The sequence below is a fragment of the Prunus dulcis genome, chromosome 5, assembly GCF_902201215.1.
Source record: "Prunus dulcis chromosome 5, ALMONDv2, whole genome shotgun sequence".
In the NCBI taxonomy this organism is placed as follows: Eukaryota; Viridiplantae; Streptophyta; class Magnoliopsida; order Rosales; family Rosaceae; genus Prunus; species Prunus dulcis.
The window spans coordinates 27,946-44,395 of NC_047654.1; the positions used below are offsets into that span (position 1 = coordinate 27,946).

Here is a 16,450-nt window from a genome sequence, read left to right on the forward strand (position 1 = left end):
GCAAGCGGGCAAACACTATGAGTGTAAAAAATATGTAATAATTAATGAAAAAAGATTAAATACACCGTAATCATTTATATATAATGATTTACTATAATATTTTACACTTTATACATTGCATGGTAAGATACATGAGTGACTTAGTACCACATAGAGTTCCTACGAGGTTCAAATTTTTCACTATCTTCATCATCTCTATGTGTAGAATAAGTGTATTGTGAAGAGTAGTCATCAAATGATAAATCCCCAAAATAGTTTTGCATGTAATTGTTAACATACCACCCATATAAATATAAATATTTTAGCATATTATCACAAAAACATAAGTGATATGGTGTTTAAGGTGTTGGAGGAGTAAAATGGGAGGGGTTCATATCCCCTTTGTGCTTTTTTCTCCCCTTTTTCCCTTTTTTTTTAAAAAAACTTTTTTTTTCCTTCACATCGATATTTTCGATATTTTAGCGATATTACACCGATATTTTGACAAAATATTGCTGAAATGTGAGCGAAATTATCGACATCGATATTTTCCGATATTATCGTCGATATTATCGATATTTATACGATATGTACATGGATATGTTCCGAAATATCCGTGATTCGAAAAAACCGATATTTCCTCGATATTATCGATATTTCAGACTATGGGTGTGAGCGATGAGTGTTGGACTGCAAATGACTATTTTGCCCCTAAATTTAACAGAAAAAGTAACATATAAGGACTAAAATGTGAAGTGGGTACAAATTCTGCACCTAAAAACCGAAAAAAAAAAAAAAAAAAAAAAAAAAAAAAAAAAAGGCAAAGGAGAGTTATGTAAGAATTCTTTAATGGAAGTTTTTCCTTAATATATTAGTTTATTGGATTTTCTTGATCGGAAGGTTTCAGGCTCTTGTTATGGAAATAAGGCAATCTTCAAGAAATAAATAAGGTGATTGGTTAAGAATGGAAAGAATCCTCACATTTACGCGAGAATCCCAGAGTTAGTGGCTGCTCATATGAGAATTGAGAGTTGAATAAAGAATTGAAAATTGAGAATTGAGAATTGAGAGTTGAGAGAGATGGTTTGGAAGTGGTGGTGGATGTTGACAGTGACGGCGATTGGAGTGGTGGCATGGGGCGTCCCTTCCGAGCAGCAGCGTCTGGTTACTCGTATTGCGTTTGGATCATGCGCCAACCAAAGCGCTCCTCAGGTCTGTCTGTCCGTCTGCACTCTGCTCTTTGTTTTTTTTTTTTTCCTTTTCTTCTTCTCACCTCTCAATAGCTTTGCCATTTTAGCAAACTAATTTTGATGACAACACATGTTTCTCTAATTACAGTGCTTATTTGACTCACACTTCATCAGTTATGATTTCCTAATTTATAATAATTTATACAAATTTATAAGTCTGCCAAATGCCAAAAACAATTCAAGAACACATAGTTGGAGATGAACCCACTTCCACTCTTCAGTTTGACCACAATGGCAATATCCTCATAACGAAATCTGAATCCAACTGGCCATTGATAGGTGACGTTTAGGCAATCTTCCTCTGCACATTGTCCCTGCTTTTACTTTCTGCTAGTGAACCCTACTGCAACTGTTGCTTATTACTTAGCTGTTCAAATGGCATTATATTGTATCAAATCATCTATCGATTTGTTTTGCCTCGCAACGAAATTTCATCTCTGAAACTTTTGTGAATATATTTACTTCTTTTTTGTTTCTCAGGATAACTTAAAATTTTCGGTTTTGTGCAGCCCATCTGGAATGCAATAATCTCATTTGATCCCCAAGTTTTCATTTGGCTTGGTGATAACATTTATGGAGACATTAGGCGTCCTTTTAAACTATTTGGAAAAGAAAGAACAATTGGACCGTGGAAGAATGCCCCAAGATTTGTTCCTTCTACTGAGCAGGAAATGAAGTCTAGATATGAGAAAGCCAAGTCTAACCCTGGTTATTCTCGTCTTCAAGAGAATACTAAGGTGTTTCATCCTCACTTCTCTGACTGAATAGTTGTTTAGATCTTTATGCTTGCGCATATGTGTTTTCTTTTTTATATAATTATTCTTCGTTCTAAGTAGTAGCGTGTCAATCTTGTAGGTAATTGGCACATGGGATGACCACGATTATGGATTAAATGATGCAGGAAAAGAATTTTCCGGGAAAATAACTAATCAAAGACTTCTCCTTGATTTCTTGGATGAGCCGGAAAATAGTCCACGGTGAGCGACTGTTCTCCCCTTGTAGAATTGTCATTATGGCCTTACTGATATCCAAAGATGCTGATGTTGTCATTGTTAAAGCCTCATTCTCTTTGTATGAATAACATCATTAATTTTAACTCTATCTAGTTGTGGTGAACTGCAATATAGTTGTTCGTAATACCTAATTATTGCTGATTATTTTGAATTATTTTTTTGCTTCAATTGTAGGCGCAAGCAAGACGGAGTTTATGCATCTTACACACTTGGCCCCATGGGTAGACAAATCAAGGTATCAAAGTGAACGCTTCTAAGTATCTGTCTGAAACATTTCTTCTTATGGAATTCAAATTGGCTTTCCCAGGAAAGCCTATCAAGTAAGCAAACAACTGTTTTCAGTAAAATTGTGTTTTGCTCTAATTACGGGCAATAAACTTCCTCAGGTTATACTATTAGATACTAGGTACCACCGAGACCCTTTACGTAGTGATGGAACTATTTTGGGACGCTCACAGTGGGAATGGTTAGAAAAAGAGCTGAATGATTCTCCAACAGCCGTTACAATTATTGGATCTTCTATACAGGTATGCTGTCAATTTATGCCAACATTATATTAGGTAGGTTGGTACTATGCTTGGATCTTCTATACATTAATTTATGCCTACATTGTTCTACATAAAGCTGTTAGCTATGTAATTAATTTACATGTGTGCTACTCCCTAATGCTTGGCTAGTTGGGTTGTTTGGATTTGCCTGTGGTGTCTGCAAGTTTTGTTAATAATGCATACATTTCAGTAATTATCTTTCTCCCAATTCAGGTAATATCAAATCTGTCAGCAACCACTGGGCCATTGTTTTACATGGAGTCTTGGGGACGTTTTCCAAAGGAGAGAGATCGGCTATTTAAATTGATAGCAGATAGTAAGGTGGTATATGTATGCTCCATGATGCATATTTTCAATTATACTTCTTTCAGTAGCGATTTCTAATTAAGATACAACCAGCAGATGCATGAAGCAGGGTATTTATTTTTTACTTTTACAACTTGGTCTGAGAGGAGAGGATGCTTAGATCAGCTCTTTTACAAATCCTTTTCCTTGTAGAGGGATGGAGTGTTTTTCATAAGTGGAGATGTTCACTTTGGAGAAATTACACGTTATGATTGTGCCACTGGATATCCATTGTATGATGTTACTTCAAGTGGGATAACCCAAGCAGTTGAGAAGGTAGTCCCACCACCGTTACATTTCTTTGTGAGATTTCTGGCATGGTTAACTCCTAACACTATGAGAGTTATGGACCAAAACTGCAGATACAGGTCGTGCACATATGGTATGCTTGTCATTTTAAATTTAACATATCTGAGTTTCCTGGCGGAACATGTCAGGTTTTTTTATTTTCTGGATGTGTATTTTCTTCAGGCATGTCTAATTTCGGAGCAGTTGAGATAGACTGGGATGCGACTCCTGTGACATTGAAGATTCAAGTCAGGGATATAAACGGAAGTCCTGTGACAGGTGTAACTACATCGCTATCAGAACTGCAAGCAAGAAATTCCACCTCTTCAACCACCAAGAAAGCAAGAGAGCATCACAGGCACTGCTCTCTTGAAAGCACTCTACCATGGATTGTTAGATATCGCCTGGCTATTTTAGCTTACTGTGCTGTAGCGAGTATGTTTATCTGAGACTTTCAGCTTTACTATTGAATGCTTCTTGCATAGAATGTGCCTAGCTGCTTTTTTTCTACACTGCATGGGAAACTTTCAGTGTTTTCAGCAAAATCTCTTTATATCATATGGACTGGATAAATGGAACAAGAAAAAGAAAAATAATTTTATAGGGCTTCACTATAAATTATGCTCAATTGATTGCAACTTTATTTGATTTTATCTGTGTTTGCTGTCCTGAGTGTTATAGTTTTGCGTTCGATGTTGCAGCTTTTGTCCTTGCTTTGATAGGCGTAATTTGGGCTAGTATATTAGCGTGCAGGAGATGCGCCCGCAAAAGAAAGTGCGACTGACCTGCTCAATGATAGATGGTGGTAGTTTTTTAGTTCACTGCAGTGATGATCATCAGGGGAACCTAGTTTTGACTTTAGTAGAATTTTGTTTTTTGAGGCATATAGAATTTTATTCACCTAATAATTAGTGGCTGGAGATGTAAAATTTCTGATTAACAAATATATGTAGTGAAACTTATCTTTATACTGTTCATTGTTCAAGTTAGTAGGGTTAGTGCCCGTTTGACATTGCTTATTTGGGGTTATAAGTGATTTTAAAAAAAATTTGGGAAGCTCAGCCCATTTGATAAACTATGAAAAAAATCACTTATTATTAAAAATTGCTGTGAGAGAAAGCTATAAGGGAAAGCAGCTAATAAAGTGCTTTCATTTTCTGATTATGCAAGAATCAGCTTCGAAGAGACACTGGTTTGATGATTATGCGGGAATTATTTTCTGATTATGCGAGAATCAGTATCAACAACACTTTTAACAAAAAGTTAACCAAACCCCAAACTGCTTTCTCTCACAGCTAATTTCTCTCATAGCAAATTTGACAGCGATTATTTTCACAGCACAGCAATGCTAAATTAGCCTAGGGTGTTAGAGTGATGAAGATGCAAAAAGGGAACCACTGTTATCATTTATAACTTATATTTTAAGTTTCAAGTATTGGATTAGTGGATTGGTTGATCACTTCGATTTTAGGTTTTAAGTATCAAATTTTTGGTTAAAATCTAAATTCTAGCTCTAAAAGACCATTATATACCTTAATAAGTGAAATCAAATTTGAAGAAAATTTGAAAGATATTCAAAGTGAGAAAATCACAAGGAAGAGGGAGGGGGGAGCCCATTTTATACGCATGGGCACGGTCATGACGATGGAGTAAGAAACCAAAATGGTAATGGTTGGCAGAAATCAAAATGATGGGTTTGAAGAGTGGACTGACTTTTAAAGTCAAATGAAAATAAATAAAAAAGAAAAGGCTGTCAAGTGGTCAACTAAAGACGCGTTGAGTAGTTGTATAATTGAGGCCTCACGGAGTCTCTCAGAAAATTACGAAGAATTTTGTTTGTGTTAGCTTTAGCCATTCCATTGAAGATGAATTGGATGGTATTGGTGGTGGTGGTGGTGGTGGTGTTTATCTTGATCGAAGTGCAAGGGCAGCAAAGTTATGTGGACAACAAACAGCTCGACTGCTACAACCACTACAACACCACCGACGGCTATGTTTGCAACGGCGTCGCATCGTCATGCCTCTCCTACCTCACCTTCCGTTCCATCCCTCCTTATTACAACTCCCCGACCTCCATCGCCTACCTGCTGGGCTCCGAACCCACCCGCATCGCTGCAGCCAACAACATCTCCGATGTTCAGCCCATTTCCGCGGACACCCTTATACTCGTGCCCGTCGACTGCTCTTGCTCCCCCTCCTCTTACTACCAGCACAACGCCTCCTATGTGCTCAAAAGCTCCGGCGAGACCTACTTCAGAGTGGCCAACAACACCTACCAGGGCCTCACCACCTGCCAGGCCCTCATGGCTCAGAACCCCTTCCCCGCCACTAACCTCACGGTGGGCCTCACCCTTCAAGTCCCCCTGAGGTGCGCTTGCCCCACCGCCAACCAGACCGCCGCTGGGGTCAAGTTCCTCCTCTCTTACCTGGTCGCCTCGGGAGACGACCCTCCTAGTATCGCCCAACGCTTCGGTTTAGACCTACCCACCTTGCTCCAAGCCAATCGCCTCTCTTCCAACGACACCATCTATCCCTTCACCCAACTTCTGCTTCCTCTCACTTCCAAACCCACCCCAGCTCAACTGCAACAACGCTCTTCTTCTCCTCCTTCTCCTCCTCCATCCGCCGCTCCACCTCCAAACTCCAACAACAACAGCAAAATCAACAAACCTATCTTCGTGGGTGTCGGTGTCGGAGCTGCTTGCCTCCTCCTCCTCGTTATTATGGTCTTCCTCCTGTTACACCGCCGCCGTCGTCAACATTACCAATCGGCGGCGGCTACGGAATCCCCTAACTCCAAACTACAAGTCGCTTCTGGACCTGGAATTGAACCCGGTAAGATCGCAGACTACTTGCCAACCTCGCCGCTACCTTCATCCGACACCATTTCTTCTAGAGGGCTTGGCTATGCTGTTGAGTCCTTGACCCTTTACGAATTGGAGCAACTGCAGAGGGCCACCCAATTCTTCAGCGAAGCCAACAGAATTCAAGGATCCGTGTTCAGAGGATCGTTTGAAGGTGACGATGCCGCCATCAAGGTGGTGATAGGGGATGTCTCCCAGTCTGGAGACGAGATCAACCTCCTCAAGCGGATCAACCACTCCAACATCATCAGGCTCTCTGGCTTCTGCGTCCACCAGGGACACACCTACCTTGTCTACGAGTATGCTCCCTCTGGCTCTCTTTCCCACTGCCTTCATTCTCCTACTACACTGTCATGGAAGCAGAGGGTTCAGATTGCCCACGACGTCGCTGATGCTCTCAACTATCTCCACAACTTCACCCACCCTCCCTGTATCCACAACAACTTGAAGACCAGCAACATCCTCTTGGATGCCAGCTTGAGGGCCAAGCTTTCCAATTTTGGCTTGGCAAGACCCCTTCTCGTCTCCCACGGTCGCAATCACAATCAAGACCAACTGCAACTCACCAGACATGTGGTGGGCACTCATGGCTATATGCCACCAGAGTACATCCAAAACGGGGTCATTACTCCGAAACTAGATGTCTTTGCATTTGGGGTCGTCTTGTTGGAGCTCTTATCTGGAAGAGAAGCTGCTGCGGCTGCTGCTCCCGCTCCCGCCTCTAATAATGGTGGTTCAGGAGATGATCAAGAGTTGTTACTGTCTGCGTCCATAAGTGGGGTGTTGGAAGGAGACCACGTGAGAGACAAACTTGAAGGCTTTATGGATCCTTCTCTAAAGCGCGAGTACCCCTTGGATCTCGCTTTTTCCATGGCCCAGTTGGCTAAAAGCTGCGTTGCAACTCAGATCAACTCTCGCCCCACCATGGCTGAAGCCTTCATCACACTCTCTAAGATTCTTTCCTCCACACTGGACTGGGATCCATCTGATGCTGATGAGCTCCAACACTCAACCACCTCACTCAGTCTTGGAAGATAGGCCATAATTTCCAATCACCACACTAAAACTAGAATTTTTGTAATCTTAGCAAAGTAAGTTTGAACATCATTTGCTTAGAATGGAACAGGTGTGGTGCTTGTGAATTTTCACATCATTTTTTCAACGTCAGAAATCGAATAAAGTTGAGATTACAAAATCGCATCAGTGGGCTAAGTTATTTAAAACCAGTACATGCAACGCTATTTTGTGGCTTCATGTTAATGATAACTGCAAAAAATATTTCAGGTAAAGCAGCCACAATCTACTTCAGAAAAATCATTAAAATAACTGTATTAGTAGAGCCTGAGTATGATCAATACAATTCCTAAATCTAATCTGATGTTACAAAAGACGCTATTCCTGTCATGACTTAATTAACCTAACTCTGTAGCAACAAGCTACCCAAAAAATCTTTCCATATTTACATACAATTGAGGACAGCTTGATGGCATATTGTACAAAAGTCAGAAAAACTGGGGAGCATTTAGGATTAGGCAGCTCTCGATTAGCTGAGTAAAAATTTTAAACACCAAGGCCAAGCTGAAGTAGGAGGCGTACTATAATGCATGAGACAAAATGCGTGCCCAATCTTCACCATTTGCAACTCATTCCACGTGCTTCTGCAAAACCTTCCAATATCTCATACAAGAAGGGTTCGTGTGAATTGCTCGAAGAACCCACTTCTCCGGACTCTGACAAAACTCAACTCTGGAAGAGTCTGAACTAGCTTTCGACTGTCTTGCAAGCAAATGCATCTGAAAGAACAGCTCTGCAGGCCTCATTTCTGCAAAAGATTTAAAAACGTCCACACATTATGGACTATACATCATATAAAACCAGACAGCCACTCTTAGGGAAAGAGGTCAGATTTTTCCAATAAGGAATTCTCAGTGGTTTCACATCATTCTACCATTCCGCATGAAAACAGATTTGCACATAAATGATGATGCATCAGTAGCTTATTTCTAGCTGGATTTATTAAAAAAAATTAAATAAAAAAACAGTAAATCATCAGGACATGAACACCAATGCGTCACACAGATATCATACCTTGGGGCCAAGTAGGCCATTCAAGACGGAGGTTTTTCTCCCACTTCTCTTTTGAACCAAGACTTCCAGCTGCTTGAGCTAGCAATGCTGAGACAATCGGTAAGGGAATGAGAGGTCCTTCTTGAGCTTTAGTGAGACTCCGTACAGCAAGTGATAAAAACTGCCAACACCCCTGGCGAGAAAGCTCCATACAGGTGGCACCTGGACCCATCAATGATCTAATTACTGCACGAAAGGAGACATATACAAAACTTCTACCACCCTTGCTATTGTACAAAATCAGGCATACATAGACAATGACCGGAAACCAAATCTATCTAGCACCCACTGGTAGAATATGTAGTAAGAACCATCATATATACTTGTTACCGGAAAACAAGACGTCTATCCAATTTTAGGCTATCTAATTTAGTTGGAACATGTCATGCCAAATTTAAACAACAGAACTGTTACCCCCAAAAAAAAAATAATAATAAACTAAAGCATGGAGTCTTAAATTTAATGATTAGTAGGACCTATTAGAGGAAAAAGAAAATCCCATCTATTAACAGGCAAATACCATGACAAAGCAGGAGGCTGCTCTCATCACCCGCCAATGAACAAGCTTGTGCAAAAAACTGTTCAGCAGAAATAATGTCCTGGCTCCATATAGATATCAAGCCTTGCACCAGAATGAATAGAGCCCTCCACCTATTCCATGAATTCATTCGCTCCTTTGAGCATTCTTTGAAGCTAGACTCTAAAATATCCAAATCACTTTGCAATTCATAACGATATTCGATGAACTTTAGACATATCCAACCAATATGATGATCTGTCTTGAGTTCCAAGCATCTTATATACTCTTTTTGAAGGTTTACAGTGTCACATTCTAAGGCATAGGCACGGAGTAATAGCAAGTGTGCAAAGAAAAGACAATCATCGGGAAGCATAATCGATGAAGCATTTTTGGCATGGTTGATACAGCCAGTCAGATTACCACCTTGCAAACAGATCTCCGAAGCACAAAGTAGAAGCTGGAATTTCTTATATTCATAAGACATGCCCGTATTATGATAAACTTCATCAGAAAGAGCTACACTTATTAGCCGCTCAAGTATAATACAAAGATGGCAAGGAAATCTCTCTTCACGTGCCTTCTGCAGTAAATTGAGAACAAGCAGATATCTTATGTTCTGGTTCCATGGTTCTCTGCGTAAACCTCTGTGGATATAAAACAAGAACTGTGATTCTTTTCACTAGGAATCAAAACATGTTAACTTTAATATGGAAAAGACAAGCATAAGCAATAAGCCCATATTAAAATAAAAAGCACCTTCATATTTTTTGTTCAAAAAACAGGCAAATTTCTTTCGGGAAAGAAACACCAATAGTCTAATTCATCATGTTTTTATGTAGCCAATATAAAAAACATACAGGAAAACAGCTATGAAAGGCAAAACTAGCACAAACAGTCAAAAAGGCAAAGGGAGGGAATGATTATTCTTTTTCTCTTTTTCCTTAGAGGAGAAATTGATCCTTAAAATCTAAAAGCGGCATAGAGTTTTTACTTAGAAGTTATATAATGAATTCAAATTCAGAGGCAGGAATAAGTTACAATACTTCTGTAGTTGCTGGATGGCTCCAGGTTCATTCAGGCACTGGTATGTGCATGTTGGGTAAGAGAACTTAGGACTGCAATTGCCAACAGCATAGCAAGCGACTGCTCCAGCACCAAGAATTTCATATGCTGATTTTAAACTGCCTTTACTTGGATTAGTAGCGTCTATGTCGCAACACCTAGTTGCAATGTGGGTATCATTCCATTCTTCACTGCACAACAAAAGATAACCAAGAAGGTTCCTGTTCCAAAAAAGTTTGTCAGAAGAATGTTTGAAGAATAAAAATAATAACTAGAAGTGGCAAGGCATTAAGAAGCTTAGGTTGACACCAAAAGCATTATTCTAAAAACTAGATGGCAGTGAACCATAACAATGCCAACCTAGCTGCCTAGAATAAATACAGAAGGTTTTGATTTTACCAATAAAATCTCTTGTTTCAATCCAATAAGTTGCACTAAAATTCAGATGCTTGTTTTTTTTTTTTTTTTTTTTTTTTTAATTTAATAAATAACAAACAACAATTTTATTATAAAAGAAAAACTAATGTGTACAATCAGTGAACAAGAAATCCACCAAAAATACCACCAGAATCTTAAAACTAAGACACCTCTCTACCATATGTGGTCATTCTGTTAGTTAATTCCTTTACAGCTGTTGCTACTGGCAATGTCAGCAGTTATACAGAAATCAGGTTTCAACCATGAGGTTGATTGTTGGAGATACCTTAACAAGCTACTGTTAGGATACATGTGAAGAGCTTTCCTAAGGTGATCAATTCCACTTTGATATCCCAAACGGTGTTCTGATCCATGTTTTATCTGCATAAAACAACCCAGAGTATAGCAATATCACTTATCATACAAAAATCATAAATAAACAAGCAAATCCCAACCAAACATGAGAGGTTACTGGAATAATAAACTTACTAGTTTACCAAGTGCTATCAAAAAGTGCATTCCAGTTATCTCTTCATGAGATTTAAGATAGTAACGACTGCTTGACACAACAGACTCAAGCCGATTACTTCGATCTAGAGCATGAATAGCAGATACTATGAAACTGATCTTTGAACTCTGAAACAGTTGCTTTGGCATCTCCAGAATGCTATTGATTGCGGAATCCAGTCCAGAAATATGATACAGGAATCTACAGATAAAAACAACAGAGGCAGCTGCAGATGTTTGTTCCATTGTAGAGACACTCACTGCCAGATTTCTTGCCATAGAGAGGGCCAGTTCAGTATTACCAAGTTGCCACAAGGAGAAAGCATATATTTGCAAACCTTCCACATCAAGCAACCCTTAAACATGAAGGACACCAGAAAAAAAAAGAGAGTCAACAAAGTGACATTTTTTTTATATACAAGTTTTCAATATGTAATCGAACACAACCACATCCAAGGATGCTCTTAAGAAAGCCTTTTCACGCTCTTCCTTAAGTTAGACACAAAATTATTCATATGAACAGAAGCAACAATACAGATCCTTGAAGGCAGCTTGTAAAAATTCTAAACATCCCCTATTATAAGTAAAAGTTGGTCTGATGTGAATAAGAAAGCATTCAGCCACTAATACATTATCTCCATCCTTGTTATAAGGTCATATGTAAGCATACTTAATACAAACCTTCTTTCTTCAAATCTTCACATTCCTGCAAAGCATCTAGAGCATTCCCTGCCTGCATCACACAGAAGCATTTTTTAGAAAATGTTTAACGAAATATGAAGCAACACTTGCATTAGGATAACATGTACAATCGTATGCGTGTATATACACATAATTAGGGTTACACCTTTACAGATCAAAAACAGATACTGAAAAGATATTATATGCGTTACCCTACTAAGTGATCGAGCCAAATTGATTGATATATCCGTCATATGAGATTTTCTATCACTGCCTGACAAATTGGTGATTGCACAGCGTGCTAGTCTATAAGAAGCAGCGGCAGACCGATAATTGGATTGTGCCTCATAGACTAGCCCAGTTAAATTATGGCATTCAGGATAGTGAGGTGCACGCTGCATGGCCTGTCTGATGGCTCCAAAGACCTGCAGCAATGGTAAGCAGCAGTACCATTAGAAAATTAAAATGACACAAGGATGTCCCTTGCTGGCCCTTCTTACAGAGGGAGACAAAATAAAACATGTGCTACTTCTATAATCTCTGATTGGTCAACTATCACATAGGCATGACTAGACCTGCGAAGATGAAAGATTCCCTGAACCAAGAGCAAGTTTTGCAAGACCCATTTGGAATTCGGCAAGCTGCATAGAAAGAATTAAAAATAAAGGAATAAGAAATTAAGAACACAGATTTGAAGTTAAAAAACAAGAAAGCAAAGTTCAATAAAGTGAAAGAAGATAGAAATAATTAAAAGTCACCTCTAAAGGAGGTCATAAGATCTCAAAATACCAAAATAGAACAGATCATCAGTTTAAATGGATTGTAATAAATACATTTAACATTCCTTTTTATTTAAACCATGGTGGAATAACATAAGGGGCAGGAGATAGAAAATTACAGGAAATATCTGCACAGCTCGTAAGCAGCTCTCATAAGCTTCTCCAGCTGCAGACTCTCTAAGAAGGTACAACTCACTGTTAGTAATGTTGAGTGCAAAGCTACAAAAATTAAATCAGCTGAACTGAAAAACAAATCCAAAATAAATAAAAAATTTACCTAGCATGAAAATCAGCTGACATGCCAGCCCATGGTAACGCGAGTGAAGGATCTATACTTCTAGCACAATCAAATGCTTGCCTTGCAAATTGCTTCTCACCTTGTTTTCTGTACAGCTGTAGGAAGAACAAAAACTCAGACAACACAAAAAAATTTTGCAAGCTAAATTTTTCCAATAAACACCAGTAATGCTTCTGGATGTTTAAATTATATAATGGATCAACCCAGTGGCATGCAAATGTTCATAGACACAATTAAATAGGTAAGCAATAGTTAGTAATTCAAGCAATAGCCAAATCCCTCTAAGGCAAGGCTCAACCAATCTATATTCAAACCCAACTCGACAAATGTTAGCAAACACATAAAAAAATAAACCACGCTACAAAAATCCCAAAATTCTCCAGTGAATATGACAGACAAACTTTCAGTAATTTTTATGTTTCCTTATTTCCCATTAATTTGAAATTCATGTAAAAGAAAACCCACGCAGAAAGACCGCGAAAACACTAAAAGGAAAAGGAAAAAAAAATCTATGTAATTGGATGGTACCTTCCCTAAGTATGCCCACGCAACAGCTAGAGATACATTCAAATGCAATCCCCTGATTAGAGCATGTTGTTTCAATGCATTATGATCAGACAAACATCCCAATGCTACCCAAAACTCAGAATTGTCACCCTCAAGTAACAGGGCTCCCAAAGCCATCTTCTCGGATGGCTGCCTGGTAAAAAAAAAAAAGGCGTTAAATTAAGAGAAAAATACACGGCTAAATAATATGATTACACGAGTATATTAGATCATACCAAGCACTTAATTCATGTCCAGTACTGTTATCAAAAGAGTCTACAAGATCTGAAGTTACTGCAATGTCAGCATATATATTAGCTTGCCATGGGGATAAGTGCAAAGCCCGCTGATAAGAGCACCTGGCAGTTTTCGCAGCCAAACAGCAGGTACGCTTCCATGAAAGGATGGAATTATCAAAGGCTTCCACATCAAACTCTAAACTGTGGTCCTCCTCCATCCATGGATAACATTTTGCATAAGTAAGCTATCACAGAGGTAAAGCATTTCTCAGATTAGTTTTGGGTTCCTGTCAAATTTATTGTGTTTTAAATAGCAAGGTCGACATACAATGAATTAATAACAAGAAGATTCATATGCAATAAAAAGTCAAGTAGAATCTAAAATAACATGAAAGATTGAAGAATAACTCCGCTATGAGTATCTCTTTGAGGGACAGAAATGAGCATAACATAGTTGAATCATTAAAGGATCATACTTGTATATCACCATGCAGCTTCCAAATAGATGACATATTTCCAGCTAATTGAGTACACATCCAGGCAACTTTAGATGCCTCCTGAAATCAAATCAAACTGTTCATCTTTTAGCGTTTCAACAACTTGAATTGTAAATCTTTAAACACTCGAAGACAATTTACCTCTAGCACTGTAGCACCCCATCTATATGCTCCCAAATTATTGCATTCCTTTGCCAAACACAGCAGCCCAGAAGCAAGCCCATAGTGCGCAGAGACACTTTTGGGAGAAATCTCTAATGCTTGCTGAAATGCCTCAACTCCCTTCACATAGAAACACCGCCACATGAGATATATTTTATAACACAGCACTTCAAATATTATGGGAAAACTCCAGTATAATCTTATATGCTGCAAACCATTTAACAATCAGCATAGCTACACCTGCAAGTCCAACTAATTGCTCCTCACCAACTCTATTAGAAAATTGAACCCATTTTAGTACAAAAATTCTGAGAGGAGAAGTAGACTAAAAAAAGGAACCACAACTCAAAAGTACAAAAGAAAATTAAAAAAACATGTAAGTGCTGAAAATTCAACTATACCTATATTAAAAGAACAAATGTAAATACAAGATAAATGCTACAACATTGTGGTTGATGACAATTACAAACAAATAAATCAATGTTGGTTGGAGAATCACCACGAACAAAACGAAAGCTGACCTGTCGAAAGGAACCAAGCATCAAAAAGATGTTTCCGCTTTCAAGCAAAGCAAAGATTCTTGTACCCTCCAATTCAATGGCTCTTCCATAAGACTGTTAGAATGGCGTAATATCAATGATAAAAATCATATTTAAAAGAGGAATATAACTGGAGAAGTATCAATTTGAAATTCAGAAGACAGCAGATAATATGATGCTTTGGAAAAAAAAAAAAAAAAAAAAAAAAAAAATCAAAGGTTGCTTTAATAATTGAAAAGAAGAGAAAAAAAAGAGAAAGATAAAGGGAAAGGAACCTTGAGAGCAGCAGTGAACCTGCCTAGTCGCTGGTAGGCAAGGCCAAGAGCCTAAAACAATAATTGAGGAAGGGTGAGATAGTTTAGTAGAAAGTAGACTAGTAAGCAGAACAGAAAGAAAGATAATTAGTGTAAAAAAAAAAAAAAAGAAACAAATGTGCATTGATAGGGATACCTCCCAGAGATGTGGAGAGGTAGGATAGCCTCGAATGGCATGTTGAAGACTGTGGACAGCTTCAGAGCATTTATTTTGATGGAGTAGCAAGTAACCGAGTCTTTGGAAAGCCCAAAAGGCCCTGGGGGATTTTTGGGAAGCCTCCCGGCACACAGCCACCTCCAAGCTCTCCTTTCCTTGCTGGTCCAACAAATCACACAAGGCTTCCCCAGAGAGGGAGTCATCAGGATTGAGAGAGACGGCTTTCTGGAAGCACTTAAGAGCTCTCTGGCTATGGGACTGGGAGTCTAGACCTGCGTAATAAATCCCTAGATATCTGAATGCCCCTCCCTTCTCAATCTCAGGCTTCAATTTCGCTGCTACTACGAATTGTTCTGCCGCTTTTTCCTTGGTATCCCACTCCTCCCACAACAACACTCCCTAACATTTATTCATCATTATTTACTGACTTATTGATTAAGATTGTAAGATGAACAAACAAACTAGAACAAAAGGCAAATCATCATCCAATTTCTCATATATATAAAATGAAAAAGTAATTATTAAGTTTAAGTGACGATTACTCACGAGTTCGAAGCGAAGGGAGGGATCATCTGGATGGGCCTCTATACACTCCTCCAAGCGTCGCAGCTCACATTCCTTTTCTTGTTCCTGGAAAAACCCTATTTCAGTCAACTTTCCATTTTAGTAAATAAATTTGAAATTTCCAGTAGAGCCACAACCCAGAGACAGGCAGAGGAGAGAGAGGATAGTAAAGAAAGAGACCGTTTCTTGCATTGCATTTAGGAATGTCTTCGAATTTCTTCAATGATCAAACCCCAGTACAAAACCCTAGACTCCGCTTACTTGAAAATCAATTTCAATTTTCGAGCTATAGGGTGAAAATACAGACTCGAGCGCTCCAGTCCATATGATGCTTTACTTCCAGGCTTTTCCTACCTTCTCGCCTGCACACAGCTGATTCTCGGTTAACTACTTCTTTCCTTGTTTTCTTTGTCAATTAGACTTTACGCCCTAAGATATTCGTTCCTGTCTTTTAAAAATAGTGAAAATAACCATGCGAACAACAGTTACAGTCTTAAGTCCATCTGTAAATATAATCCTCAATTTAATCATTATTCTTTCACGGGATATTAGTGCTCGTTTCGAATTGATTATTTAGAGTGATAAGTGACTTTAAAAAAAGTTGGGAAGCTTAGTCTGTTTAGTAAACTATGTGAAAATTACTTTATTGTTAAAAATTATTGTGAGAGAAATCAAATTGAGGAGTGGACCTGCTTTCATTTTCTAATTTTGCGGAAATCAGATTGAGGAGGCTCTGGGTGTTTAATGAAACTTT

General features: G+C 38.7%; 3 protein-coding genes across 4 annotated transcripts; 2 read left to right on the forward strand and 1 right to left on the reverse strand.

The window, feature by feature from the left end:
• Nucleotides 1-857: 857 nt before the first annotated feature.
• On the forward strand, nt 858-4,412 carry LOC117627773. Its single transcript, XM_034360004.1, has 9 exons — nt 858-1,191; nt 1,739-1,966; nt 2,085-2,206; nt 2,417-2,477; nt 2,629-2,769; nt 3,004-3,111; nt 3,289-3,517; nt 3,607-3,858; nt 4,125-4,412. Exons 1-9 carry the CDS (start codon nt 1,060-1,062, stop codon nt 4,205-4,207), a joined length of 1,356 nt encoding a protein of 451 aa, XP_034215895.1. The 5' UTR covers nt 858-1,059; the 3' UTR covers nt 4,208-4,412.
• Nucleotides 4,413-5,222: 810 nt separating this feature from the next.
• LOC117626972 (protein LYK5) lies at nt 5,223-7,482 on the forward strand. The gene has a single exon (XM_034358824.1). The coding sequence runs from the start codon at nt 5,289-5,291 to the stop codon at nt 7,323-7,325; it is 2,037 nt and encodes a 678-aa protein (XP_034214715.1). The 5' UTR covers nt 5,223-5,288; the 3' UTR covers nt 7,326-7,482.
• A 106-nt stretch (nt 7,483-7,588) lies between these two features.
• Nucleotides 7,589-16,158, reverse strand: LOC117626971 (tetratricopeptide repeat protein SKI3). Of its 2 annotated transcripts, XM_034358822.1 has the most exons (20): nt 15,877-16,158; nt 15,679-15,762; nt 15,112-15,531; nt 14,937-14,987; nt 14,644-14,736; nt 14,102-14,242; nt 13,940-14,020; nt 13,461-13,708; nt 13,207-13,378; nt 12,658-12,773; nt 12,500-12,557; nt 12,177-12,242; nt 11,814-12,026; nt 11,602-11,653; nt 10,903-11,276; nt 10,700-10,794; nt 9,978-10,217; nt 8,935-9,578; nt 8,376-8,576; nt 7,589-8,109 (listed from the first exon to the last, which is right to left on the reverse strand). In XM_034358822.1, exons 1-20 carry the CDS (start codon nt 15,886-15,888, stop codon nt 7,931-7,933), a joined length of 3,540 nt encoding a protein of 1,179 aa, XP_034214713.1. In that variant the 5' UTR covers nt 15,889-16,158; the 3' UTR covers nt 7,589-7,930. The 2 variants fall into 2 exon arrangements, with proteins under 2 accessions (XP_034214713.1, XP_034214714.1); XM_034358823.1 differs by lacking the exon at nt 15,112-15,531 and having other exon boundaries at nt 15,877-16,157.
• Nucleotides 16,159-16,450: the final 292 nt, after the last annotated feature.

Coding starts and splice junctions, on each gene's coding strand:
- LOC117627773 (XM_034360004.1), top strand. CDS start 1,060: ATGGTTTGGAAGTGGTGGTGGATGTTGACAGTGACGGCGATTGGAGTG. Junction 3,112..3,288: donor AATTGATAGCAGATAGTAAG/GTGGTATATGTA, acceptor TTTTCCTTGTAG/AGGGATGGAGTGTTTTTCAT. Junction 3,518..3,606: donor ATACAGGTCGTGCACATATG/GTATGCTTGTCA, acceptor TATTTTCTTCAG/GCATGTCTAATTTCGGAGCA.
- LOC117626972 (XM_034358824.1), top strand. CDS start 5,289: ATGAATTGGATGGTATTGGTGGTGGTGGTGGTGGTGGTGTTTATCTTG.
- LOC117626971 (XM_034358822.1), bottom strand. Junction 12,774..13,206: donor CGTGGGCATACTTAGGGAAG/GTACCATCCAAT, acceptor TTCTTCCTACAG/CTGTACAGAAAACAAGGTGA. Junction 11,654..11,813: donor TGGCTCGATCACTTAGTAGG/GTAACGCATATA, acceptor TGTGTGATGCAG/GCAGGGAATGCTCTAGATGC.